At 55.8% G+C, this 27,270-nt stretch overlaps 1 protein-coding gene across 1 annotated transcript; it reads right to left on the bottom strand.

The window, feature by feature from the left end:
* Window positions 1–4,254: 4,254 nt before the first annotated feature.
* On the bottom strand, window positions 4,255–22,773 carry SOHLH2 (spermatogenesis and oogenesis specific basic helix-loop-helix 2). The gene is made up of 11 exons (XM_090258818.1): window positions 22,726–22,773; window positions 15,912–16,123; window positions 14,537–14,598; window positions 14,353–14,457; window positions 12,676–12,775; window positions 10,915–11,025; window positions 9,081–9,228; window positions 8,845–8,933; window positions 7,879–8,000; window positions 5,232–5,488; window positions 4,255–4,362 (listed from the first exon to the last, which is right to left on the bottom strand). Exons 1-11 carry the CDS (start codon window positions 22,771–22,773, stop codon window positions 4,255–4,257), a joined length of 1,362 nt encoding a protein of 453 aa, XP_090114944.1.
* Between the last annotated feature and the right edge of the window lie 4,497 nt (window positions 22,774–27,270).

Below are 27,270 nucleotides of genomic sequence, written 5' to 3'. Positions count from 1 at the left end.
CCACATGAGTTACTCCGGCTCAGACCCCCTTGCTTTCCTGAGTCACGTGAGACTCGTTTGTGGGGAAGGGAATCCCTTTCTTGACCTCTGAGGCCAGAGCCGGTCACGACCCAAGTGTCACTGCTGCCACGAGAGTCCCGGCTCCTTCGTCACAGCCACAGAATCTGGCTGGCACAGAACGGGTTTATACTGAGTATCCCCTCCAGCCCCTCCGAGAACGGAAGCCTACCAGGCTGTAATAAAAGGCTGCTCTCCGGGGCCTCTGGGGCAGGCCCGCGTCGGCCCACGGGGGCGGTGAGGGGAAGATCGTGTTCAGGAACCTGCACGAACCGCCTTGGCTCTGGCCCGGCCGAGGCTGGAAAAGGCCCTCCAGCGCCACAGCCGATGAAGCAAAGTCGCTGCGCCAGGAGGCCCGCCCTCTGGCCAGCTCGCGGGACGGGAGCAGGAAGGCGCTCGTGCCCAGGGTTTGCTTGTTGAGGCCCCGAATGGTGTGTAAATAAGGTGCCCCCCCAGGTTACCTGCATTAGAGACGGTGAATTAAACTGCTAACTCTCAGGTTCCAGAGCTGGCTTGGTGTCATCTGGGTATTTCCTTCAAACGCTAACAAAAGCTCAGGAATACTAATCAGATCCCACTGGCCGAGCGTGCTAGACCCAGCAGGCTGCCGTCGCAGCGAGACTTACAGGTGAGCATCTGCCCCGGGCAGGCTGGTGTCCCACACAAAGGCAGGCGATGCCCCCGCCTGCGGCCGTGTCCCTCCCCTGGCCGGTCCAGCCCGCGACAGGGCCCGGTGCCGCTTCTCCTTCCACATCATTGTCTTTGCGCAGTTATTAAAATGTATCTGTGATGCGCTTAGCAAACGAGCATTTACTGAGTATTTATTGAGAACAGCCACTGCTCTGGCAAACGCCCTCGCGCCAAGGAGCGCGGACGGACGCATCTGAGGGGCCGCGTCAGGGGGTCCTGAGCTGCGACGGGAGCCTTGCGGAAGGAGGGCAGCAGGCACAGGGGACAGCTGGGATCCCAGTTTAGACCAGGAGGCTGGGGAAACTCTTGGAGAAGTCAGCCTGTGGAAGGCGCTGGAAGTCGGTGGCTCTGCTTTTCGTTTGTGTGCTCTCCCCGTGTGTGTCCCCTCCCCGTGTGTGTCCCCTCCCCGTGTGTGTCCCTTATGGGAAGCTGTGCATCCGGTGCTCCCTGGCAGTATAACCAGATATCACAACACATCTGGCAGCGCCGGCAACAACGCCGGTTCCTGGCACCAGCCCAGCTAAGTCTGACCCTGCGGGGAAGGCCCTGGGACTCCGCATTTCAACACGTTGCCACCCATCAGCCCCCGAGTGACTGCGCAGGGCAGGGGCCAGCCTCGGGTGCCTGCGGGGACGGGCTGGCTGGGTGGGGGTGACGAGGCAGGCTAGGCTACCGCCCCGTTTGCCGTTCCTCTGCCACAGGAGAGGTAGGTCCAGCATGGCCCGGGTTCTGAATTTCTCTTGAGCTAGAAATCCGGAGAGACTCCATTTCTCACCACTCAAACACCAGCCGGTCTGCAAGCACAGCTGCCATGGGCCGGCTGTGCCCTCTGCCCGCCACCGCCGGGAACTTGTGTAGTGTCACGGGACGCTGGGCCTGACCCTGTGACGCGTGGCCGCATGCAGCAGAACTGTGGGCTCAGAAGTCCTGTGAGCCCTCCAGGCCAAACCCACCATTTAAGGGTTGAACCCCCCACCTGAGCCTCCCCTACCCCCAGGGTGATGAGCCTCAGAGCGTGTCCCCCCTCACCCAGAGCTCCTGCCCGTACTGCACAGACCTGAGTGGACTGTGCCTCCCTCCCACAAGCACCCGGAGGCGACACGTCCCCAGATCTGGTTGTCACCTGCCAGCACCGTGCCTCCGAGTGCCTTTCTCCTGTGACCACTCCGGGAGCGCCCGTTGGCTTAGCGACGCCCTCTAGTCCTTGAGACCCCAGCTTAATCACGACCGTCCCACACAGTGACACCCGACATGTATTGACCGAGCCCCGTGTACCCAGCACTGCTCTAAGGACCAGTACCTGTTTCACGGAACCTTCACAACAGTCTTGAGAGGCAAGTGCCATTGTCACTTTTCAGAGAGGAGGCCAGCATGTCCCCACCCCCACAGCCCCACGCGCATTTCTAGAATGGCGCGGGGGACGCTCCGAGCCCCCTGGTAGCACTGGATAGTCGCCCCTCTCCCCACATTCAGAGCCCGGCTGCACGTCTGTCTGTCTTACCTGCCTCCCCGGTGGACTCGAAGCGCCCGGGGCAGCACGGGCCGGAGAGGGTCACTGAACGAGGCAGTACACACCCGGATGGCGTCTGAGGGTTCTGCACTGAGCACACCCCACTTTATGTGCCAACGCTGCTCGTTCCTGGCACGTTGGCCACACGGTAAGGGGCAGGAAGCAGGTGTAAACAGACCGATACACATGCACGAATGTATCAGCTTCCACGCTTCCCTCTTTGGACTTCCAAGGGCCTGACTCTTCTGCTACTTTCCTCTCCCACCAGCACACCCAAGTCCCAGCCCCCCTTCCCCACAGCTCCTCATTGACCCGGACATCACCCGAGAATCGGTGCGTCCGTCCATCCATCCCGCCAGCGAGGCGGCTGGCAGTGAGGACAGAGAACTGAGCAAGGCTAAGTCCCTCTCCTCCAGGAAAGGCCTAACAGTTGTCCTGGGCCACAGGAAGGGCTCGGTGAGCCTTTGATTCTGCCCTATCACCTGCGTGAAGCCTGCCGGCTGTCCTGTTTTCTCGGCAAACTCTACACCGTTTCCACTGGGACAATAAAGCGGTGGCCTCGTGACTAGCCAACTTGATTTCCTAAAGGAAAACCCTGCTCTGCTTCTGTGGGCTGAGGCCCAACTACCTTTTCTCCTTGGCTGGGAGCTGAACATCCTTGGAACAGCATTATTTAGCCCAAATGGAATTTCAAGGTCAGAAATGAACTTGGACATTGCCTGGCGCTCAGGATCACGGGACCAGCTTTGAAAGAAAACCAGAGCTTTCGTAACAGACCCGGCAGCCTCCCCTTCATGTTGAAAGGAGAGAGGGGGCCAAGACCAGTGAGTAGATCGGATCTAGGGTCACGCCCGACAGACCCTCTGTTGAATGACCAGCCATAGGCTGTCTCTCGCGGGCCATGTGTGGCTCTAGGGAAACCCTGATGCGAAGCAGAAGTCCCAGCAGCGATTGAGGCCAGCGGAGCACGTAGAAAGTCATCTCATCTCAGTGCCCCAGATGCCTCAACTAGTTCTCTTAGCGCATCGCAGCAATGACTCCTGCAGGCAAGAGTATGACGGGTCAGCCCTGCCTGGTGCGGCTCAGTGGACTGAGCGCCGGCCTGCGGACCAAAGGGTCGCCGGTTCGATTCCCGGTCAGGGCACAGGCCTGGGCTGCAGGCCAGGTCCCCAGGTGGGGGTGCACGAGGCAACCGCACATGGATGCTTCTCTCCCCCTTCCTCCCTTCCCCTCTCTCTTAAAAAGAAAGAAAGAAAAAGGAGTGTGAAGAGCCAGCACACATTGGTAACACTAAGCACAGAATCTGAGTTGGAAACTTCTAGTTTCTTTATAAAGTTTGTCAAACAGCGACACAGTGCATCATCCTGGCATCCTCCCAGGAAAGTTATACAATTTAATATGAAAGCTGGGCTCCTAAGGTAACTTTTAAACTTCTCAAAAAATCTGGTAAAAGGAAGTTCCCTATCCCTAGTGCTACTAAAACAGGGAATACACATTTATTAAATTAAACAAAAGTGGGTTACCGTTTTCAGGGTCAAAACTGAATATTTAGTTCTAAAATATTATGCATAAGAACACTTCAAGGAAATACGAAACAAAAATCTTTCTCCCCTTATTTTCAATAGCTTTTTCTAATACCTAGAGAGAATGATGTAAACATAAAAAAAGCCCCTTTTAGTCTGTAACCAAAGATTCTAAGGGAAAGCGTGCCTGTTAGCTACTGCTTCGCTCAGCGGACTGTGACATGCAGAGAAACAAACACGTGGATTTACTCACTGGTCGGCACGTGGAAGGCTACCAACTCTCTCAAGCTGAGATAACGCATCTGAGTGGTGAATAACCACAGAAGTTCTCGCACATGTCAAGTCTAGAAAGCAAAAACCCCACCTAGAAATAAGGGACAGGACGTCACAGTGAAACTAAAATTGATCGAGTTGCAATATCCGTCCTTAGCGACGCCCGAGGGAGTATCCACGCCCCTCCCCAAACGCGGCACTTCATCCGGCCACGTGGGTCGTCTGCATCGTGCGCTTTTCTCCTAAACTGTGGAATGTTTTCCAGGAGAAAAGCGTCGCAGTATCGAGGCCGTTGGTTCTTGCAGCTTTCTGGGTGGGGGAGGCCAGGGTAAGGAGGGGGTAAGCCTGTCTTTCTATCTGCAGAAGCTTGTGGCACGTTTATCAGAAAGCATGCAATGCAAACTCTTCTGATATTAGGTCTCTGGATGTAGCTTTCAAGACCCTCCTCGGTTCCATTCTTCCTGTGTCCTCAGACTGCGCCCAGTAGGAGGTCTAGAGTGTGAATTTCAAACATGTGCTACTGATGTGCCCAAAATTGCTGCTGCAAAGGGGAAGAAAACCACGTTAATTGAATACCGACCTGTCCCTCCTCATCATGACATAAATCTGTTTTCCAGGTCCTAAAGCAATAGGAAAGGATTTGTAAAGCCATGAGAAATATTCAGGTGAGTTAAACATACAGGTTTTTAAATACATATTATTTATTGGTATTAAAAGTAATTTTTTTCTGCCCAGGCTGGTGTGGAATGAGCGCCGGCCTGCGAACCAAAGGGTCACCGGTCCGATTCCCAGTCGGGACACAGCCTGGGTTGCGGGCCAGGTCCCCAGTTGGGGGCGCATGAGAGGCAACCTATGGATGTTTCTCTCTCTCTCTTTCTCCCTCCCTTCCCCTCTCTCTCAAAGTAAATAAATTTTTTTTTAAATAATTTTTTTCTTACAACAAAAACTACAGACTAGCTATAGGTCAATGACAGAACAATAACGTTGCAATCCTTTTTTTATTTACTCTGGTTTTCCTGTTGCTATGCTGATCATTATTAGCACTAGTATTATGTTTGTTGACACATATATCATGTTAACTTTCCTTTGTCCACAGCACTTGCAGCAGAATGCACGCCAGGGGCCTTGAGGGCCGGAGGGACAGAGTCCTAGTGGACCCACGAGGCCAGGAGACTTACCAGACAGTTGGGATGCGCTGCGGCAGCCTGGCAAGGCCGGGAAGTGCAGTGCGGAGGGAGGCCCTTGGAGACTCTGCACCCCGGCGACAGCAGGTGCCCCGAGACACTCTGATGGGTTATGGCAGCCGCGTCCCAGGAGGGGACAGCTGTGGGGCAGTAGCTGACGGCGTGGAAGGAGCTAAGAGATGGCGCTGGGCTGGGGACTCGACCTGGGTGCGCCTCACCGACAGCCTTCTCTGGGGCGCAGCTAGACTGACCTTCAAAAACAAGGAAAGCGCGTGACTGCCCGTGTACGCAGCCCAGGAGCTCGGAGCCGCTTCCCGGGAGCCACGCTTACACCGCTGCACACGGACGCCGCTGGAAAAGCAAAGGGGACGTTTCAGTAGCAACGTCCGGGCCACACGTACGTTGTACGTCAGTGTCCACGCGCCATTAAAGGGCCGATGTCCGAGAAGCGTCGGCTCTCTGGGCCTCTGGGTGGGCGGGCGGTGTGTGTGCGTGTGTGTGTGGCTTCCAGTATAACCAAAACGGTGACGGTCCCCATGAAGCAGGGCGGGGAGAACCCCCTCCAATGGGAATGAAGTTTGGGGGGTTCCTACCAGGGAGCCGGGCTCACCTGGAAAGCAGAAAAGTGTTTAAAAACACAGGAGGAATGCTGACGGTGTAATCTCAAGTAAGGCCGTGAATGGCTATTTATTTTCTTCTGGACACTAAAAATAATAAAAGAAAAGTGACCGTACATCTACTTTAAATACAAATGGACCTGGAATATGTGTGAATATTGGCATTTCGGGAGACGTGTCCAGGGATTGACAGCAAAGGACCAGTGCTAGCACCACAATGACATCTAAACCCTGAGCCAGGACAGTCCTCCCACGTCACAGTCAGACTGACGTGGTGACACGTGAAATCTGAAAGACTGAACTGATTTCAGCTATTCCGATGCACTTTCAAAATCAGCTTGGCTCATGTAACACGTGCCAACACGTGTGCTCACGTCCTCAAACAAGTCATGACAGGCTGCCCACGGAAAAGACCAGACTACGGAAAAGTCCCCTGCGGGGACACACGTATTTCCTATCATAGAACACAGAAAAGCACTCTCCCCGTAAAACGGGGAACACTGAACACAGCAATCGGAGGATGGCTCAGAAGAGTATCCTCTAAAGCAGCTGGTGAACTACTGACACAGGTAAAATGCACAGTAAAAAGTAGCAAAAGCAACAAAAGCAGGAGACAAAACTGCATGTCCACTGTGGTCCGACAGAGAAGGACTGGAAGGAAAGACACTTACAGAACACAGTTATTATCTTGGTCCGGTTGGGGAAGGACTGATACTGCTCTTCAAATAGAAAAATGTATGTAAATAAAACTAAAATGGGGGTTTGATTCCATGAACTTCCAGCTCTCCTCCCGCCTCCACACGCCCCAGCCTACGGTCCCGGCGTCGTCCCAGGAGCAGCTGGTTATTTTTGGCCCCTTTCTCTTGGGACAGGAGACGCCACCCCCGGTGACCCCGCCAGTGCCCTGGCTTCCACGGTGTCCCCACGCCACCCGCAGCACCGCCACGCAGCACTTCAGTGACGAGGAGCCGCATTTTGCTGTGTGGCCCTCGCTGCGACTCCCTGGTGGGCTCCGTGCGGAAAAGAACTGGCCCTGGTCTGTCCCTGTGTCCCCACCTGTGAAGCGGGGACGTCTGAGCTGGAACAACGGCACGGCCCCGGAGCCAACCTGGTACAGGGTGGGCAAGGTCCCCGCACAGCACAGGCAATGCAGCAGGGCGCCCTCCCCCTCGGGCGCCGAGCAGGTGGGCAGGGGTGTCCGTCACCCCGCCTCTGACAGGCGGGCCAGGAGCCCCACGGGAAGGGCTGGCCTCTCCATGGAGCGCCGCCTCAGCAGTGCCAAGTCACCCGCGGGCAGCCGCGTTCTTCCACCCGGGCCCTGCTCCTCCCACCTCCTCGCGCCCATGCGTGCTCAGCGTGCCCAGACTAGGTCACGTGGACACCAAAAACGCCCTGGGATGGGGTAAGGGCGGGTCTCCCCGTGACCCTGTGCGTCAGGGATGCTCGTGAGCACCAGCCATGAGTCGGCCGTGGCTCTCAGTACTAGAAACGCAGCCATGAGCATGCCCGGCCAAAGGCCCCGTCTCGGTGGAGGTGGCGTTCTGGCAGGAGGAGACAGGGGACAGCAGAGCGTGCGAGTAAAGGTATTAGGGGTGGTGAGTGCTGGGAAGGGGGTGCGCAGAGGAGGCGGTCAGGGGCGCACGCCGCCGGGGTGCCGGGCAGGAGCGCGCAGTGCCGGCCGGCCTCCCGGAGAGGGGACGAGGCACGAAGAAGGGGAACCCATGGACGCGCCCAGAGTTAACGCAAACACTGCCCCTCCCTGTAGGCTCCGCTCACAGACGTGAGGCCACCAGGGCGCCTCGGGAAGATGAGCTTTCTGGTCACGGTGGTCAGTGCTGAGCTCAATTTTGGAATAAGGCCACTGAGGAGCGCCGGGCCAGCCTGCACAGTTCAAGAGACGACCCCAGAACACCCCCTGGTGCGGGTCCCGGCTGGCTGCACCCTGGGCACAGCGGGGCGTGCGGAGGAGCCCGGGCTGCGCGGGCCACGCACGCTGCCTCCACGGGGGGTCCGGCAGAGCTCACCTCTCACAGCGCCATCCGAGGGGCCCCCGGGGGCAGGCGCGGGGTACACGTCCAAGCTCCTGTGAGCCAGGAGGCCGATTCCGCTCCCAGGTGCCTGCGTGCTGGCTGAAACACTGCTTTCCCTTGAGAGAGAGGAAAACACACTTGACACATTCCTCAAGGAAGACCGCATGGACACTGCTGAGTTCTGCTCTTCTTCTCTCAGTCCCGCTACAGAGACGCAGGCAGAGCCTGAACGGCGGGTCATGGAAGTGTGAGAGTGTGGTGCAGAACGGGACCCGGAGGCCCCCGTGGGGTGCGAGGACCGACGGGCTGCTCCTCCCTGGGTCTCCGTGTGCCTGTAGCGGTAAACTGAAACGGGACGTGTTCCTTGGCACGCCCCGTGCTGCACTAGCGGTTTCAGGAAGGACCCCCAGCGGAAGGAGTGCGGGACTGCTCCCAAGCCTGTGGCTTCCCGTGACAAAGGAATGCCAGCATCCATCATGTCCCGACTGGTGGCCTCGGTCACAGCCGTCAGCACTGCTAAAGCCCCCTTCTAGGGCCCTCAGAAGTGACAAAAGGAGACTGGGGCAAAGGACGACCGAGTCAGGGGCCTGAGAACACAATACATCTTATCCCTGCAATGAAACCAGGCACCTCAGCAATGGGAAGAGTGTGCTGACTTTTTTTAGTCCTCACTGGAAGATATGTTCACTGATTTTAGAGGGAGAAGAAGGGAGATAAAGAGAAACAGCGATGTGAGAGAGAGACGTGGATGAGTGCTTCCCACGCGCGCCCCAGCCAGGGACTGAGCCCACAGCCTGGGCAGGCGCCCTGTCTGGGGACCGAACCCGCCACCTTTCAGTGCCCAGGACGATGCTCCCAGCGGCTGAGCCTGCTGGCCAGGGCGCTCACTGATGCCTCACAAATGCCTGCGGGCTCGTGGTGGGCAGGTGGGGGGGTGGCCACAAGGGGCGCTGGTCACACCTTGGTGCCATGAGTGTGCCCGGGAGGGGCAGCAGGTCGGACGCTTGTTTCTTACAAAACCTGCTGTTGCTCTGGAGCGCCTCTGTAATCTGCGAGAGAGAGACAGAGAGAGGGGGTTAGGGGTCTTTTTCACACGCACACGCGCACACACGTCCAGTGATAAAACACAGAAAGAAAATCGGAGCGTGAACGCGCTGCGGGTACGGGGAAACTTCCCGGGCCTGGGCGCCGCATACCTGGCCCATGACGGCGGGGGGGATCCTGTCCCGGACGCGCTCCACGTACTCCACGGTGGCCTCCAGGATGGACGCCGTGTCGCTCTTGCGGCCCCTGCCGCTGGGCACCAGGGCTCGCAGCTGCTCGCAGCTCTGCTTGATGCGCTCTCTGCTTGGAGAGGCAGCATCGGGCGCTCAGGCCCCGCTGCTTCCGGGTGCGCAACCCCCACCCCACCGCACCCCCGCGGGGTTTCTGCACGAAGGAGCAGCCCCCGCCCTGCCTGGTCTCCCTTTCGGAGGAGAGCTGCGCCCTCAAAAGCCAGCAACGGCCCCAGCCCCGGCGCCCACGTATACGCCAGCCAGGCTTCTGCGCCCCCGGCCCAGGCCCCAACCTGGGGGGCGCAGGGGTCCCCTTCTCTGCAGTTCCCCTTCCCACGGGGTCAGTTCCCTGCACTCAACCGTGGTCCAAAACTATTAAGTGGGAAGTCTCAGAATGAAACACTGGCCACGTTTTACACAGTACGCGGCTCTGCGTGGCGTGCTGAAGCCTCCCGCCAGCCTGCGTGGGACCCGTCCGGTGTGTTGGGAGCCACCTCTTTGTCATGGGCGTCCTCGCTGCGGGCGCCACCTGCCCATTGGGGCCTTAGTCCCTGTCTCTGATCACCCACGAGAGAAGGACCCCACGCGCGTAGCGTTCACCGCAGTCTGTCGTTAGAGTTGTTCTGTTCTATTAGCAGTTGCTGTTCCTCAGGGCCCGCGCCTGCCCCACGGTCACCCCCCCCCCCAAGGCCCTCTTCCCCGCCCGTCTCGTTCAAAGCCACACCCGTGCCATGGCCACACTTCCCACTGACGCTGAGTCCCGAGGGCGCCAATTCTGCTTTCCTAGCCCAGACCTTTCTCTAGAATGTAGGGGCCACCTCCATGCTGGACAGTGAGCACCACTGAACCCCGCAGATGCTCAAACTCAGCAACAGTGAAAGTGGCCCCCACAGCCAGGCCGCCCTTCTGTGAGCTTCCAGGGGGGTCGGTCCCCACCCCCAGCCGTGCCCACAGTGACCCTACCTACTTAACAGACCCAAAGCGGGCTCCTTCCCCGAGGCCCGTTTCTCACACCGCAGTGTGGGGTTTCACCACTTCCTATTCCCGGCGCTTCCGGCCTCCAGACCCGACTCGCTCCGGTGTGCTGGGGGGGCGTCCCTCCCCAGGTGCTGATGCGACCAGGCCCCGCCTCTGCTGACATCCCTTCCTGCCCCCCGAGGTCACCCGCGCCCAGCCCTCCGCCCCGGCCCCTCGTGTCCTGCCACTTCCCACCTGTGCCCCGAGAATCCACGCTGGGACAACACGTGCAGGTTTCCTGACTTCACTGTCCTTCCTCACACGGGCAGCCTCTCCGCCCGCCACACAAAGGTCCCGCCCTGATTTCTACACCAAGTCACCAACTTCTGGTTTAAAGCTCTCGCTGGTTCTCATGTTCTCAAGAAAACCCTCCGTGCCCCGCATCCTGTCTTAGGCGCCTTTGCTAGGCGCTCCTGTGCGTCCCCTCTGTCATGACAGGTGTCAAGGGGTCGTTTTCTACTTAACAAACAGCCGCTTATTGAGAAGACTGAGCACGGGACGGAGACCTCCCAGCGGGGAAGGACTTGGTTTTTCTCAGCTCTCCGATCATATCCCGGCACACAGTAGGTACGCACAGCTATCTGTGGAATGACTCAATGAATGAGTGGCATGTACTCAGTTGCCAGATTCACTAGCTTCATGCAGACTGCTAACACTATTACAAAAAATTATAAAGTGCATGGAAGGATCTCTTTCCTACAAGGAAACAATGCTAAAAAGGACTGGGATCCACACTCACCTTCTCAGCTTTTCTTTGCTTGAATGAAGAAGAGAAATCTTTTTGCTTCTTTCAGGATCAGACAACGGAGCCTTTAATTCAAGTCCAATGTCATTTCTTAGGGAGTCAGAACTAGAAACGAGAGAAAATCACACCACACATTTAAGAGGAGAGTTGTCAGGCAGGCTCACACAGGAAGCACCGGTACGAACCAACGGCGTCCCTCTGAGCCTCTGCCTCGTTCCAGGGTGCAGTACATACAGAGCACGCCGGGTGCAGAATGCTTATTTCAGAAGAAGTCATCAAGATCATAGATTCAATGGCTGATCAGTATTAGGAAATATACTGATAAAGAATAACAGCTACAAGCAGGATTAAAATAATAATGTGACCTCACTGATTACAACAACCCCCCACGATGGAACTGCATCTCCAGGTGCATCAGAGGAAAAAGGAAAAGGGATCAGAGAGACGAGGTGCGCGATTCCCGACTGACGGGCAAGGGCGGGCCCCTCCACAGAAAAGCACGCCAACCAATGGACATGTTCTAGGTCTACCATTATTCTAGAACTTCTCTATGCATTTGGATTAACTGATTTGATTGATTTTATAAAAACTTCCCTAAGAACCTTAAAAACTAATATGAATCTTTTTCCCAAGGGACATAACTTGATTTCAAAATTTACTTGTATTTTTAGGAGCAGGATTCTGAGGAAAAACAAAGGTTCACGCTGAGTGGACCCGCAAAAGCAGGTGCGAGTCATACAAGGACGTCCCAGAGCCATCCCCCCTCGCGTTCACATAAGGGTTAATGCAGCAGACCTCTCGGAGGCTAACAGAGCGCTGTGGACAGCTCTGTGTCACTTACGGGAGTGCCTCTGGTTAACCACGCTCACGGGCTGCCAAGTCTCGCCCTTCCTTGTTCAAAATAGTAAATGGTCGCATTCTACAAGGAGCGGCTGGTCACATTCTACAAATTCCGGAAGCGACCGACTCCCAGTTCCCACCGTCGCCGCCCCCGTCCTGAGCAGCTGCACCCACTCTCTGCGACCCTGCGCTCTGCTTACACCCTCCTTGGCCATCGGCTTCACGGGAAGGAAAGCAACGCACCGAAACGGAACGTTCAGAAGCACAATAGGATGCCAGCGTTAGAAGGGCTGGCCCCCCGTTACGCAGCCTCCCCCGTGCGGGTTGGAACGCCTGCTCTAACGCCGCTCAGGGAGGGGAACGGGGACAGAGAGGACTCTTTAAGGGTTCTTTTCAACAATGACGGGTTTAGGTGGAAGAGTTCAAAGGCCGACCGAGGGAAGATCGGTGGGGGCGGGCAGAGCTGAGGCTGCTCTCGTCTGTTTCACCGCTGGGGTCGAGGTAAAGTTTTTGTTTGAAGGAAAGATCCTACTGCCTTGAAACAGCAGGAGCAGCGCTGGCATTGTTTAATTTTGACTGGCGATCAGGTAGACTCTAACGGCCCCCTGACGGGACGTCGTACCTTACAATCCCCTGCACCCTGGGGCCAGCTAAGACTGCCACCGAGTGGTCCTTACACGGAGCCGACTCCTCCGCAATGTGTACCCGCCGTCCACGCCCCGGATCCCAAAACACAGAAGCAGCTAGATCCCTCTTCCAAAAAATCAGCCTCTTCGGTCTTCTGCATCACCTCCCCCGCCCCCCGCCCTTGAACGAGAGTCCCACCATCAGTAAGTTCTGCACCCGATTTCCCGTGAAATGCGTACGGTAAAAACTGCTATTTTGAGAAAGTGGGAAAGAAAAAAAAAGACGCACCAAGCGAAGACATGAGCAGAGAGACATCCCAGGTGCCCGCGGCAGGCCTCCCGCGGGGGCGACCCAGACTCTTCGGGCGGCGCGGAGTTCCCACTCTTCCCTGCAACGTTGAAAGGGGGCGGCTTTAACGCTGGAATCACCGGTGCTGCTGACGTCAATCACACACACACACCCCAATCAGCAGCAGCTCACTTTTTACTCAACAGATTTTACAAAGCAGGGTTTTTTAAATCCTTACCCCAGGACATGTTTACTGATTTTTTTTTCTTTTTTGAGAGAACGAGAGAAACATTGACGTGAGAGAGAAACATCAATCAGTTGCCTCTCGTCCGCGCCCACTCGGGAATCAAACCTGCAAACTTTTGGTCTATGGGACAACGCTCCAACCCACTGAGCCACCTGGCCAGGGCACAAGGCAGTGTTTTTTAAAAGAAAAAAAAAAGCAGTTCATCGACTTCAGGGATGAATCATGAACCACCCAGGTTAGGAAGCAAAACTTAAACCACTACATACTATCTACCCAAGGGCATCCCCTTTCTACCAGATTCCAGAAACTTAGAGAGAGGTTTGCTCACAGCACATTAAACTGAGGGTCTTAAGCCCTTGTCTGTAGACGACTGGCAGAGACAGGAGCGCTGCGTGAGTCTTTGGGGAGCAGCAACACTGCCCAACTATGGCATCCGACGGCCGTGCTGGGTTTGGGGCGTGTGCGCCCAGGCGCGGTGAGACCCGCCGGCTGGGAGCTAGGCAGGTGCCGGCAGGCAGCCACGCCGGCTTTCCCGACACTAGTCCTGCGGAAGCCACTCTGGGAAGCCCTGGGAGCCACTGTGACGTCCTGAGCAGACTCACTAGCCCTCCCTGAGTGCAGGTGAAGGGCCCTGGAAAAGAGGGGGTGCGCTGAACCCTGCACCAGGTGGAGTACGAGCTCACTTGGGACCCTCTAACGTGTCTTTCAGGCCCATGGTGCCAGATCTCCCCGCTAGTGTCCCGGGCCCAGGAAAACCATCCACAGTCACGGCCCCACGATGATTCCCGCAGGACTTAATTTCAGAAGCGGGGGCTGTCCTTTCACAAGCCAGATGAAAGCCATCTCATCAGGCGCCGTGGTTAGATGCTGGCCATGCACTGCATTAACATGACGGAGTGGAGAGTTTAAAAAATGGGAGGGCTGGTGGAGCACGGACATTATCTGTCTAAAACAGAAAGCATAAGCCCTCTGTTAACTTAAGTCATTTATATGCAAGGGTCTCGATACGCTTTAAGGTAGTGACCCTGCCTCTAGACAATGACACGAGGCCACAGGCCGAGTCGTTCCATTTTAATGACGAAGAAATGACGGCAGTAGCTAGGCTATCAAAACCAAAAGTAACGACCTCGCTCTCCCAGATGACCCCTGTGCCCACAATGCTGTCTCGGTCCCGAGCGACACATTTTAATCCCGGGAAGACGGGGGGTCTTCTCTTCATCGGCAGAGGACGTTTCGCTCGGTCTGATTTATTCTCGTTTCCTTCAGACTCTGACAGACAAGGATCATGTTCCTCACAGTTGACAGCACACAGTTCATCTTTAGCAAAGAAAACACGTCTGGGGAAAACCCACTTTAAAAGGTATAAATTTAATTTTTGTAGCGTTTTAATTAGACCTTCCCAAACCTCTGGAAATTTGTTTTTCACTCACCAGTGTCTGAGAAATATGCTTTCCAGTATTCCACCACCACACTGACTTTCTCCCCCGTCAGCGGCTCAGTTAACGTGATGTCCGCTCCGTGCCCTGAAAGACAACCTAAGGATATTTGCATTAAATATTGACCTGTGGTTTCCATTCGGAGGAAAAACAAATAATACGTCCAGCAGACACATACCTGTGAAGTTTTCAGGGATTATAGAAACAAACAGAAAGTGTGTATTTTTCTTCTTGCCAAATCTGAGAAGGAAAAAAGAGTTACAATGAAGCAAAATCATCATTCAAAACATTGGGATTCAACAGCTTAGCTTATCAGAAATCGAACTAGAGTGATTTTCTATTTTTCTTTAGAATTTAAAATGGTGGCATGAACATGAAAATTTCGTAAAAGCGCATCTCCGATCAGGGAAGGAAGAGAGGGACCGCTTTTTGAACAACCTGTGAGGAAAGGGGGTGCGTTTTCACTTCGTACAGCTGCACAGAGACGTTCTGGGGTCTGCCGCGCGGGGCACAGCACACCCACAGCTGATGGGAGGAACGCCGGGGACGGAGACACTCCGCTAAAACTAATACTTGCTCCGTTTAACGCTTTCTTTATAAGAGGTGCCTGAGGTTCTCTGTTTCAGTTTGACGGACAAGGAATCCAGATTCTGAGTCTTCAGTCAAACCCACGGCTTCCCTGAGCAGGACCCCTCGCTGTCAATAAGGACAGTCTTTCTATGATGCGTTTCTATGGCAACCGCAACTGGGGAAAGGGTCAGGGGACAGCTGTATGGGAAGTCTAAAGACATGCAGAAGATCAGCTGTCCCGAAAAACCCCTGGAGTAATGTCCGTCTGTCTGTCCGCCTCCTTCTCCTTCACAAGCAACTCGGTGCCTTTGGCTTCCTGTCCCCCCGACTCCCGTTTCCGCAGCGGAATGTGTCATTTCAGAAGCCCTTATATGTGTGAATATCATCTGCTTTCCCATCACGTTCTCTTATACGTGTGAGCACACCTGTTCTGACCTAACCCTCACTTAAAGCACCCTAAATGGCTCAGGCCCCGAGGCGGTCGGGCCAGGGAGACCCTCGTGTGCACCCCTGACAGCCAGGGGGCCGCAGACAGAAGGCGACCCGGGCCGGGGCCACTGGTGAAGCAGGACCGCCCAGGTGCTGCGGCCCCGGACCCGGCGGCTCTCACTCGGCCTCCCCGTCCGGAGCAACGCCTGCGGCCCGGCCCCGCTCGCCGGCTCCCCGTCCTGCCCTGACAACGAGCCCCAGGAAGATGGGCCATTTAGGGACAGTTATTAAAAAGAAGCCCCTTTGGGGGCGTCCTACACCAAATACATTTCTACAAACAAAAAGTTCTTATGCTCTTGCCCTCGCCTATTACTGTTTAAGCTAAAATGATCGTTGTTATAATAGCGCGACCAAGCGGGAATGAAAACATGCACGGAGACCCTGCCCACGAAACCATCCTGCACCTTGGACGGCAGAGCAGAAGTAGCACCCTCTCCTCGGGGTTCTCCTCGGACAGGTGTGCACAGAAGCTGTCCCCAAGGCGCGGAGCCCACCTGAGAGACCCCGCCGCTTCCCGCTCCGCGGCCGTCGGTGAGGTCATCTTCAGGAATACCACGTGGAACGCGCGCTCCTCCAGAAGCACCGCCGCCTCCCTGATGTCACCAAGGGTGACCGTGACTTCCGCCAGACTAGAAAAGAACTTCTGCACCGTGTCAGCCAGCTGCTCAACGGTGGCATCTCCGACCAACAAGATGTCTATTTTTGCCTGAAAGAGAAGGAAAAGATGCAGCAACGCACAGAATTGACTCCTGGGCACAGAGGGCGAAGGCCCTCCCTGCGGGGCCAGGACGTCCGCAGGTGGCCGAGGGCACGACCACAAGCACGTGCGGGGCGGGAGCTGGCGACCCCGGGCCTCGGTGCCCAGGGCAGAAAGCGGGCCTGAAGGCCATGCCATTTTGAAGCGTGTTGCCTACAAATTCCATTCTGCTATGGTTTTCCTGCAAGCGTCTTTCCCATCCCATTGACCACGGACAGGGGCTTACGGCCTGGCCTCTGGACCACCCGCTCCGCTGGAAAACGTGCTTACCAACGACAGAGCCAAACTGGGCGCTCGCCTGCACGTTTTGGGGGGTTTTTGTTTTTACTCTCCCAAACCCTTTTGAGGAAACACGGACTCCACAGAACGGTGTAAGCTTTAGATGCTGAAATCCTAAGAAATGCTCAGATAAAGTCCTTTATTTAAACAGAATATGCATGCTATTCAGATCTCAATATTAGGAATCAAAAACCTTTATTTCTAGTAGGGACATTTTGAAGGACATTCAATTAGGAAAAATGTAATTTCCATCCTCATCTTTTATTTTTCTGTTTTATTCTCCACAGCAGAAAAGGCATTTGACAAAATCCAATGTCCATTCATGACCAAACTATTTAAAAAGTGAGGAAACAGTCCTCAACGTAACAAAGGCCACATATGACAAACCCACAGCCAACATCATATTCAACGGGCCAAAGCTAAAAGCCTTTTCCTTAACATGAGGAACAAGACAGGCCTGTCCATTTTCACCACTTTCTTCAGCATAGTATTGGAAATTCTAGCCACAGCAACCAGACAAAAATAAATAACGAAAGCATCCGAATTGAACAGGAAGAAGTAAAACTGTCATTCTATGCAGTGAAGTAGGATATAAAATTAACATTCAGTAATCAGTTGCATTTTTATATAGCAGTAATGAACTGTCAGAAAGACAAATTAAGAAAACAATCCCATTTACAATTGCATCACAAAAATAAAATAACCTAGGATTAAATTTAACCAAGGACGTGCTCGGAAGGACCTGCCCTTAGAAAACTAAGACACCGAGGAAAGAAATGGAAGGAGAGCGGAATGTACTGGAAGCACCTACCATGTTTACGGCTTGGCGGAATTATCCTCCTTAAAATGTCCACACTACCCACCCCCATTTACAGATTCAATGCAACCCCTATCGAACTTCCAATAGCATTGTTTATAGAACTAGAATAATCCAAAAATTTCTATGGAACCACAGAAGTCCCCAAATAGCCTCGGCAATCTTGAGAAAGGAGAACGAAGTTGGGGATATCATGCTGCCTGATATCACACGACGCTGCAGGCCACAGGGATCAAAACAGCCTGGCCCTGGCCCAAGACCAAGCCTCCAGATCAATGGAACAGAACAGAGAGCCCAGAAACACGCCCCCGCCTCTGGGCTCCATTAGCCTGTGACAGAGGAGGCAGGAACACGCAGCGGGGTAAGGACAGTCTCCTCAGCAAGTGGTGTCGGGAAAACTGGACAGATGTATTTTCAAAACAATGAAACTAGACCACCTTCTCTGCCACGTACAAGAATAAACTCAAAATGGACTGACGGCTCAGATGTAAGACACGACACCATCAACCGTCCAGACGGAAACAGAGGCAGTAAACTCTTTGGTGTCACTCCTAGCAATATTTTTTAATGTGTCCCTGGGCAAGGGAAACAAAAGAAAAAATAAACAAATGAGACTACATCAAACTAAAAAGGTTTTGCACAGCAAAGAAAACCATCAACAAAATACAAAGGCAACCTACTGAAGGAAAAAAGATATTTGCCAATAATACATCCAAGAGGTGGCCAATATCCAAAATACATAAGAAACGCGTAGAATTTAACACCAAAAAAAATCCTATAAAAAAATGGGACCTGAATAGACAGTTCTCCAAAGAGGACACACAGATGGCCCACAGACATCTGAAAAAGATGCTCAACGTCACTCATCATCAGACAGATGCCAATGAAACCACAATGAGGCGCCACCTCCCACCTCTCAGAACAGCGATCATCAATAAACCCGCAAACAGCTCTTCCCACCACCCTGCACTGACCCTTCGGAGCCCAAAGCCACCCGACCTCCTTGCAGCTCAGGGTGTCTTTCATGCCCAGGTTCCCTGTCTGTCGCTGACGCTCATGGATGGGCTTCCCCTGCCGTTGGGGTGGTCTGTTCCCCCAACGACTGACTCCTTTCAAGGGACAAGTGACCAGGCCTGGGTGTGAGTGGGCGGGACAATGGGAGCAAAGGTGCAAAAACCCCAGCCGGCTCCGCTCAGACAGCCGAGCCCGCCCCTCGCTCCACGGCAGGGCTGCCTTTCCTCGGGCCCTGCCCAGCTGCCCGGCTGCCCACGCGGACACCAGGCGCCCCCGCCCCACACACAGCCGCGTATGTTCTCCGTGACGAGCAGTCCCTGGGTTTCATCCCGGACCTAGAAAAGCCGCGGCCCCAGCTGTACGTGGAGGGAGTGGGCGAGCCCAGGGCTGAAGACGCTCAGGGCCCAGGGGCCCGGGCCTCCTGTCTTCTCTTCTGCTTCCTCGTAAGCTGCGTTTTTTCTCCTTTTGTCTGAGTGGCCACTTGATCCTGTCTGCTTTCTGAATTTCAAGTTCTCCTGTGGATTTTTTTCTTCTTTTTTTTAGTGTGTTTTGAACTAAGCTGCTTTGTTCCAACCGAGATCCCACTAAGGACAAGGCATTGCATTTGGTTGCTTGGTCTCCTTGGACCTTTGACTTGGAAATCTGCCCCCTTCCTCCCCCCATGGCACCGACAGGTCTAAACGTGCCCTGCCGTGCAGTCTGGGTGGGCAGAGACGCGGACGCGCGCACGCACGTCCACCGACCCGAGCCGTCTCCCCCGCCCCGCCCTGCCTGCAACGGGACACCACTCCAGGCTCCTTCGGACGGCCTTTCACACCGCACCCCCAGTCTTAGCCCTTCTACTTCCCTCAGGTACCCTTTGTTCTCAGAGGGCAGTGTGACCCCCCCAAACGAGCTGTGACCGTGGGGGTTTCTACAGTAGAGAACACTGGGACTCCTGGCGATGGAACGGCCTTCAACAGTGTTTCCTTTTCGTTTCGTAAACTGTCCTCACTTCCAACACGTTCGGGGGGCCGCGCGGCACCCTGGGCCAGCCTGATGCCTTCAGGGCCGACTTGGCAAGTCGCCGTGCGGCGCAGAATCTCCTCTGTGCCATTACGTCCCTTGTGCACTGAAGTCTGAGCACTGAAAATAGTCATTAACAAGGGTCATGAAAGCAGCGATTCTCATTTTGTTTATTAACCTGGTTAACGGAAGCAACCTACATGCTGCAGGTGGGGTGACACTGAATGTACCCCACAACCTGAGACACTTCAAGACTGAAAGGGGATGCTACTGATAATCACCCTGAAATCACACAGAGAAACCAGGGTGACCTGGGCCATGAAACTCCGTTAGAAAGGTCCGTTTCCTCTTCCTTGCGGAGATCCTACCACATGGCCTCTGCTTAAATATGGCTGCAATCTGTTTCCTCTCTGCAGATACTCACAGAGCCCCTCCTACAGGGCAGAGGCCGGGCCGGGACTGTAGGTGAACAGTGAGACGAGGTTCCTGCCCTTGTATGAAGTATTTTCTTCTGCTGAGGAGTAAGTATGGCTTTCAACCCTCAGAACCCGCGAAGAACCGGGCCCGAGCCTCAGTTCTCCCAAAGCCGTCAGCACGGCCCCTGTCTTAACACCCTGATGCAGTGGGAAGAGAACAGGGGTGTTCAAGGGACAAAGACGGGCATCTGTCACCCAAGTTCGGCCACTGACTAGTAGCTTTGAGGAAGACGCCTGGGTGATCCTCATCTGGGGGCTAAGGATATATCACGAGACTGTTCCCAGGAGAGATGTTTGCTCTGCACCTTGTGGGTGGGAGTTATTGCATGTTTTCTTGAGTAGCGCCAGACGTGAGCACAAGGAGTACAGAAATGTCACCTCAGCTTGTGGGGGAGGGAGGGGTAGGATTGCAGAGAAAGTGTGGCCACCTCAGGCAGTGCAACAGCCTGAAATCAAACTGCAAAACCCAGGCCTCAGGGCTCGGAAACGTGAGCCTACAGAGGAGCGGAGGCGAGTCTTGCAGAAGAGATGCCAGCGGCCACCGTGAGCGCCTTCCTAGCCCGTGATGACGCTCTGAGGGCGGCATGCACCTCGGAAGCTCTGGTTTCCCCAGAACCTGTGGGCGAGCCTCACGGAGCCGAGGGCAGAGCCTGGGTCCTGCAGGGCAAACAGGAACTGAAGCAGGTTCGGGAAGAAGCCCTGCCTTGCTCTCCCGCCCCAGGTGCCCTTCCTGCCCGGCCAAGTCAGGCCCCAGCCCACCTGGGACGGGACGATGAGACCCATGAGCACGCGGCCCCAGCCCACGGGCCCACGGGAACTCGAATCAACTGACCAGCTTCTCATCGGCTTAAAGCAGAACACCGGCTTGGCTAAAGACGGCTCGTTGATGGTGTAACGTGGACACAGGTGATGATAAGGGTCCACGGATGAGAATACGAGGAGGAAAATGAATAAAACTCTCTCAGGCGTGCGGCCCTGGAAACCCGCCTTCCGGAACGTGTCAGGGGTTCACCCGTGAGCCCCACGTAAGCAGCACGAGGCTTCCTTTGGCAGAAAATGCTTTTCCGTCTCAATGGCTTAGTGCCTCTTCGAACGTCGTCGTCGTCGGCAGCCGTCCGTCTCGAGAGACGATGGTGTAGCTTCTTAAGAGTCTATCTGCACCGCCGAGAATGGCTGTGCAGTCCGACTCGGGAGTGACACGGTATCTGTCTCCTCCCGTGTTGAATCGACATCTTGCGATGACGCTGAAGCTACAGAGCCTGGGCAGGGTGATATGGAGGGTCTGCTGTTGCCCATGCAGCAGACCCCCCCTCTCTTCGCAGCTGAAGGGTCCAAGGGAAAGACGGAGTCAATACAGCTTGGCTTCAGGTGCGCCGCAGGAGTTGCCGGTGTTGACTACAACGTCAAACCGCCTTAGGGACTCCGGCTCCGGATTTTCTGTCGGGGTTTACTCCCTTAGCCTTTCCCCTGAAGAGGTATGCCGCAAGGCAGCGGAGGTTTTTTGGAGTCAGAGTTTTCCTTCTCTGATGTACCCTGACTGGAAGATCGAACCAGCGACACTTAGCTCGCAGGCCGACGCTCAATCCACTGAGCTAAACCAGCCTCTTCGAACAATAAATAAATAAAAGCAACACACAGTCCCGGGAAGTAGCGGGAAACTAAAAAATGCCTAATGAGACAATAAAAACTATCTGTGATTCCCACCACTCAGGAAGAAACACCCCCAACACCCTGGTAGAGACCTTTTAAGTGCGGGGAGTTTTTCTAATGCGATGTCCTTGTCCCCAGCACTGGGATTTCAGATGCACACGCGCTCAGGGCCCTGAATCGCTGGGTTTCCCTCTGCTCTGCCCCAGGCTAAGCCCTTAATTGGTAACAGCAGGTGCTGACCTGCTTCAAGCCAATCACTCCCACGTTTTCCTGAGTTGTTATTTACGTCACTCCTCTTATCACGGGGAGCAGCTGGAGGGGCGACTCTGGGTCCCGGGTCCCCAGGCGGGAGGGCCTTACACAGCTCTGCGCTCAGATGCAAACAAAAGGCTCCTTGGGGGCTCCCGACTGCTTGAAGCCATGTTTATTTCCCTCTAGAGAATCAGACGCTTGATTCCGAGCCCCGACCGGCGCAGCCTGGCCTCGCCCTGCCGCACAGAAGACCACGTTGCCTTGAGTTTAAATAGCTGCCTCCCTTCTGAAATACTTAAGAGAACCTACGAAACCGGCCCGCCTCCAGAAGGGCCTAACTCCGCTCAGAAAGCTTGTTCCTAAGGAGGGAGGGGCCGAAGGCAGCGGGCGTTCTCCGAGGGGACGAGGGGACGGAGCCTCACACAGCCCCCAAGGCTCCCCGCCCATTTGTATCCGTCAGGACCTGAGGAAGAAGAAGGCAGCCCCCCTCACTTTCCGGGGTGGCTGACGTTTCGCCCCGCTCTTCCTACTGGGCTAATAATCACCTTTCATCTGCGTCTAAACCAGACTCACAAGTGACTCAGTGCTCTGGCTGCGGGAATAAGAGTTGGGGGGCGGGGGGCACAAAGGCACCTCGGACCATGCCGGTGAGCGGGCTAAAGAGGGGCACTGCCTGGGCAGACAAGACGCTGAAAACGGACCTGCCTAGGCCACGTGCGGCCCTGACAGCGGCCATTCCCGTGGTGTCGGGGACTGACTGCTGCTCCCAGGAAACTGCCCGCGGCCTCCTGCCCGCGGCGGCGGTGAGCGTGGCAGGCGCCGGGCCCGCCAGAGGCTCCCCGTGTTCCCCCCCTCCTGGCCCCTCTGTCCTGGCGGGGGTCAGTCCGGTCCCCACCTCCGGGTGGGCCCAGCAGCTCGGGCACCTGCCCAGGGCTCGCTCCTGCCCCCCCCCCCCCCACCAGGCCCCGGCCCCGGCCCGGAACGACAGACGCCCGGGCCCCGCGGGCGTTATAAGCGCAGCTGCCTCCCTTCCTCCTCCTCCTCCTCTTGCCTCTTACCGGAGCAGAGACCCGGCCCGGCTCCTGGCCGCTAATTGAGGCGGCCATGCCCGCTGCCCACGTGCCGGTGCCGGCCGCTTCCCCGCAGCAGGAGCTCGGGCCGCGTCCGCCCGCTGATGGCCCGGGGCGCGCACCTGTGGCCACTGTGCACCTGCGGCTGCGCGTGCCGGCCGCCCTTAAAGTGACCTGCCTCCCGGCCGGGCACCGAGGAGCAGGCGGCTCCGCCATGGGGGGGGGGGGTGGGGGGGCGCCGCGACAGGGCTGCCCCGGGTCCCCTGGAGGTCCGTAGGGGACCCGACCCTGTGACTGGCCGGGTCCCTGGGAGACGGGTCACAAGGGCCTCGCCTGCCCCAAGTCTCTCTGGCGGGAAACCCTTCCCCGTTAAACAGCAGAAATCGGCAAATGGACGTTGTCTTTCTCCCTAGACAGGGAAGACGGGGTGCTGTCGGGGTGCGTTCTTTGCAAACCCCAAAGACATTAAAACTTGTAGAAGCATCTCAGGCGGTCCTGAAATGCCCCAGGCAGGGTCCCCATTTCTCAGGTGGCACGGTGAGACAGTCTGAAGTCCCCCAGAGGCTGCTCTCTGTAACCTGCTAGCTCAGCCTTTGCTAGACATCGTACGGAGTCCGCGGGGCGCCGGGACCTCGGCGGGCCCTTCCTCTCGGGGCCTTCACCGCTGCTCCTGACGGCTCCTCGCTAAGTGTGGGGAGGGGCAGGGGAGGACATCGGCGGACAGTGCTGTCACTTCGGGTTGCGTAGACTCTGAACCTCACTTACCCATCCCCACCCCTGATCTCAGAGAAAACCTGTTTCCTGAGCAGGCGGTCCTGTGTTCTGGGGGCTGAGGTAGACCCCGAGAGCAGGCAAAACCTTTCTCCTGGTTCTGTGTGGCTTTGATGGGTAGAAGAGGAGCAGGTGAATTTCCGCGGGGGTCATTCTGCCCTGTGTTGGGAAGGGGCGGACACGTTGTAGGAGCTGCTGTGTCAGACGCAGGAGCCGAGGGAATAACTGCAGAGGCGTGAGGCAGGGGTTTGCTCGGCAGCACACGGCAGAGGGGAGGTCGGGCCCTCGCACAGCGGGACGTGGCCGCGGGGCCGCTTCACGCACATCCCACGCCCATCCGGTTGGCCTCGCTCCCGAGTCTAGGTGGCTGGTCTGGTGCTGAGCGTGGCGAGGACTGTGCTGGGCTGACGCAGACCCCCGCCTTTACACGGAAGTGTGAGCGTCCACGCTTGTGCCGCGGGAAGCAGGACAAGAAAGGCCCTCTTCTGTCTCCATTCAGATCACATCAGTACTGGAAGCGTTTCCCGTCTTCGTCACCGTTAACAGCCTTGAGATCATCTTCACTTGTGCTGTTAGAGACACACAGTCAGATGGATGCTCTTCCTGGTTCCCAAGAGTAAAAGTATGCTTCTTACGCTCTTGATGGAAACCTGAATATTATGAATTATTAAATATGACAAGAACGACTCTACACAGAGAAACAGACTTTAAAAATGTGCACTCAAAATTAACAATTCAAACCGGCTCTTAGAAAATAGTCTCCGGATCACCTAAAATCATGATGTTTTACATTATTTTCCAAAAAAAATTACATAAGAATTGTGTGTTTTTCACACTGTTCATAGGCCCTGAATAATTCTATGAGGTAATAATACATTATATGCGGTCTGTTCAAATGAATTCTTATCAAGGACCTGTGCCTGCAATGTTGGGAAACTTCCCACCCAGCCGTTGCCGGAACCGTTACATGTGTGCGGGGTGTGCGGCCTTCTCTCGCTCTGGTCCCGCCCCTGCTTTTCCCCTGCGACACCCCCCTCCCAGCGTCCTCTCTGCCGGGTGGCCCTGGGGGCGCTGTCCTGCCCCGCACGCACGGAACTTTCTCCGGTCCCGGCTCCAGAGACGCCCCTTCTCCCAGGCCGCCCCTCGCCCTCTCTGGAGAGTTTTCCTCTCCGGTGTCTTCACTGAGTGTCTCCCCAGCTGCGCCGTCAATGTCCCTGTTCCCCAGGGTGCCACGCTCAGTCCTAGCTCTCAGACTTCCTTCCTGAGCAATCTCTTGTAAGCCCACGACTGCAGGTGGCATAACAGCTCCGTGGCCTCTGTTTCCAGGGACGACTTCCCGTCGTCTGCACCCAAAACTACACTGGCAATGTCCTCGCGTCCCAGCCCACCCTGGTTCCTGCCGGCCTGGTCACTGTGGTCCACGAGTCACTCACGTTAGAACCCTAACCCGCTCTCAAAGCCTCCCCAGCCGCGCCCCGGCCTCCAGGTGTCCGTGACGACCTCAGTCCTGCGGCCTCTTTAACCTGTCCCCTCTGCTCTGACCCCTCGCCCACCCCCGAGACTGCTGGCCCAGCTCAAAGGCCCCTTTCCTCACCCGGGCAATTACAAAAGCACCCACGGTTTTCCTGCCTCAGTCTCACCGCCCTGGGGACTCCTCCCTCCGTGGTGGCCGGGGGACGCTTTCTGACTCCGCATAGAACATGTCAACAGCTCCCCATCACACGGGAGAACGTTCACGCTCCCCGACACGGATGCAGAGTTCTCTGATTCTGTGTTGGGGAGCCCCTGCCTCCGTGTCCAGCCTCCCCTCCCGTCTCCTCTCGTTTATTCCAGGTATCCTGAACCAACTGCAGACCTGGGGTGTGTTTAGATCATCGATCAAGGGACTTTATCCTTGTCTGAGGATTTGAGACTGTATTTCCCGGGACCTAAGGCCCCCACTGTCGGCACACGCGTGTCAGGGCAGTGCCCTCGGACTTCGTGTGCGCACGACTTACCGGACAGCTGATCAAGAGCACAGAGGCAGCCAGCCGGTTCAAGGGCCGGCGCCCGGGGCCTGGCTGCTGGGCCTTCCCGCAGTTCCCTGGGTGGCGTGGTGCCTGCCGAAGGCGAAAGCAGGGGCCGGGGACGGCAGCCTGAAGACCAAACCCAGTGTGGCCTGTTCGCGGAAACCAAGACCTGCTGGGACACGGCCCCCCCCCCCCCCCCCCCGTTCAGGTGTCGTCAGTGCAAGAAAGCAAATGGCCTCCAAAGCCAAACACACCGGCCACCAGCTCCCCGTAGGGGGGCCGGCCCCGCCTACGAGGACCCTCTGTACCGGGAGACACACATGGGGACCTTCCCTGGGGCGGTGTGGTCGTCATGAGGTTCTGGAAACATTCTCAATGTCCATCAATAGGGGAATAAATAGATGCGTGAGGATATACACATAAAACAGCAAACTTTATTAGCTCTTTATGCATTAACATGGGTAGAATAAAAACAGTATGTACAGTATAACACACACACACACACACACACACACACATATATATGTATGTTTTAGACACTGTATGTAAAAGAGTGTTTACCAATAAACTGGACAGACCCCACTTCGGTGAAGGAAAGGACAGGCCACAAGCAAGGACAGACTTGGAGTTTACTTTGTCTTTTTAAAATAAATACACGTTACATTAAAAAACAAAAAAACCAAATTAAAACCGCTACCTCCAGTTAAACACGCAGCTTGAAACTGCCTGCAGCAACGTCTGAACGCCACCAGGTGGGGGTGTAACTCCGTGGATGGGGGGGGGGGGGGAACGCCACTTTTTCCATTAAAAAGAGCAAAACAAATACTATTTTCCTGACTCTCCAAAATAGAACGAAGGGTATTTCTGGGTTGAAAATAGCAGGGACATGTGCAAACAAGCGTCTTGCCTCCTCCTGCGATCTCTTCGTGGCAACAATCCAAGGTCTCGCTCTCGTTCCCTGAAGGCCGTGGGTGCGCACGGGCCTGTGGGCGTGGGTCGGCTCAGCGCCCGCCCTGCAGCCGCGCAGACCGGGTCTTGCTGAGAAGCCGTGCGGAGCGCGCGTGGCTGGAGCAGCACGTGGAGTTTGGGGGGTTCGTCAGCGGGGCGGGCCCGGGGCCTCCGTCCCAGACCGTGTGGTCCTGAGCGAGCCAGGGGGCTGCTGCACAGCAGGTGACACGCATGACAAGGGCTTGCGTGTTCCCTATGCTCAGTTCAGAGCAAGTTACTATCGGGACAATGTTCGGTCCTGGGATTCCGCGTGGTACGGCGCTTCCGCTTTTCCTCTGAGGTCGTCTGGGTTTTCTCACACGACTGCTGTTTCCCTGAGTGTTTGTGAAATAAAAACTCGGCAGGCTCTGGATTCACATACGCCGTCCTGGGAGCCTTCTCTACACGTCAAAGAATAAATATTTGAATGAATAAAAGACAGATGCATGTGTTTCGTAAAGTATAAAACCCATTCCATTAATTCATCAGCGATTGTAACTCAAAAATCCCACGAGGGCAGCGATTTGCAACCGGCGCGCTGCGAGGATTTGCACAGCACGCAACGCCCGACTGGTCAGGGGCCCCGGCCTCTTTCCCCTTCGACTGTCACACTTAAAAAGTGACACCAGCCAACAACGGCTGTCTGTTCTTGGCAGACTGGGGAGCTGCAGTTCTAGTGCAGGAGCCCCTCTCTATATCACGTTCACTTATCGCAGCCTCACTGCATCGCAGGATTTTTAAAATATTATACTTAATTAGTTATTGC

This window comes from Furipterus horrens, unplaced genomic scaffold (genome assembly GCF_987537825.1).
Source record: "Furipterus horrens unplaced genomic scaffold, mFurHor1.1.pri manual_scaffold_12, whole genome shotgun sequence".
In the NCBI taxonomy this organism is placed as follows: domain Eukaryota; kingdom Metazoa; phylum Chordata; class Mammalia; order Chiroptera; family Furipteridae; genus Furipterus; species Furipterus horrens.
The sequence above is the reverse complement of the archived record's forward strand: the minus strand, read 5'-3'. Positions and strand labels throughout refer to the sequence as shown.

Excerpts from the sequence above, each read along its gene's own strand:
- SOHLH2 (XM_090258818.1), bottom strand. The coding sequence starts at position 22,773 with ATGGCCGCCTCAATTAGCGGCCAGGAGCCGGGCCGGGTCTCTGCTCCG. Across the intron at positions 8,001-8,844 it reads GGCACACTCATGGCACCAAG|GGAAAGCAGTGTTTCAGCCA; the intron begins GTGTGACCAGCG and ends CTCTCTCTCAAG. Across the intron at positions 5,489-7,878 it reads CTCGGATGGCGCTGTGAGAG|GTCAGTCTAGCTGCGCCCCA; the intron begins GTGAGCTCTGCC and ends TTGTTTTTGAAG.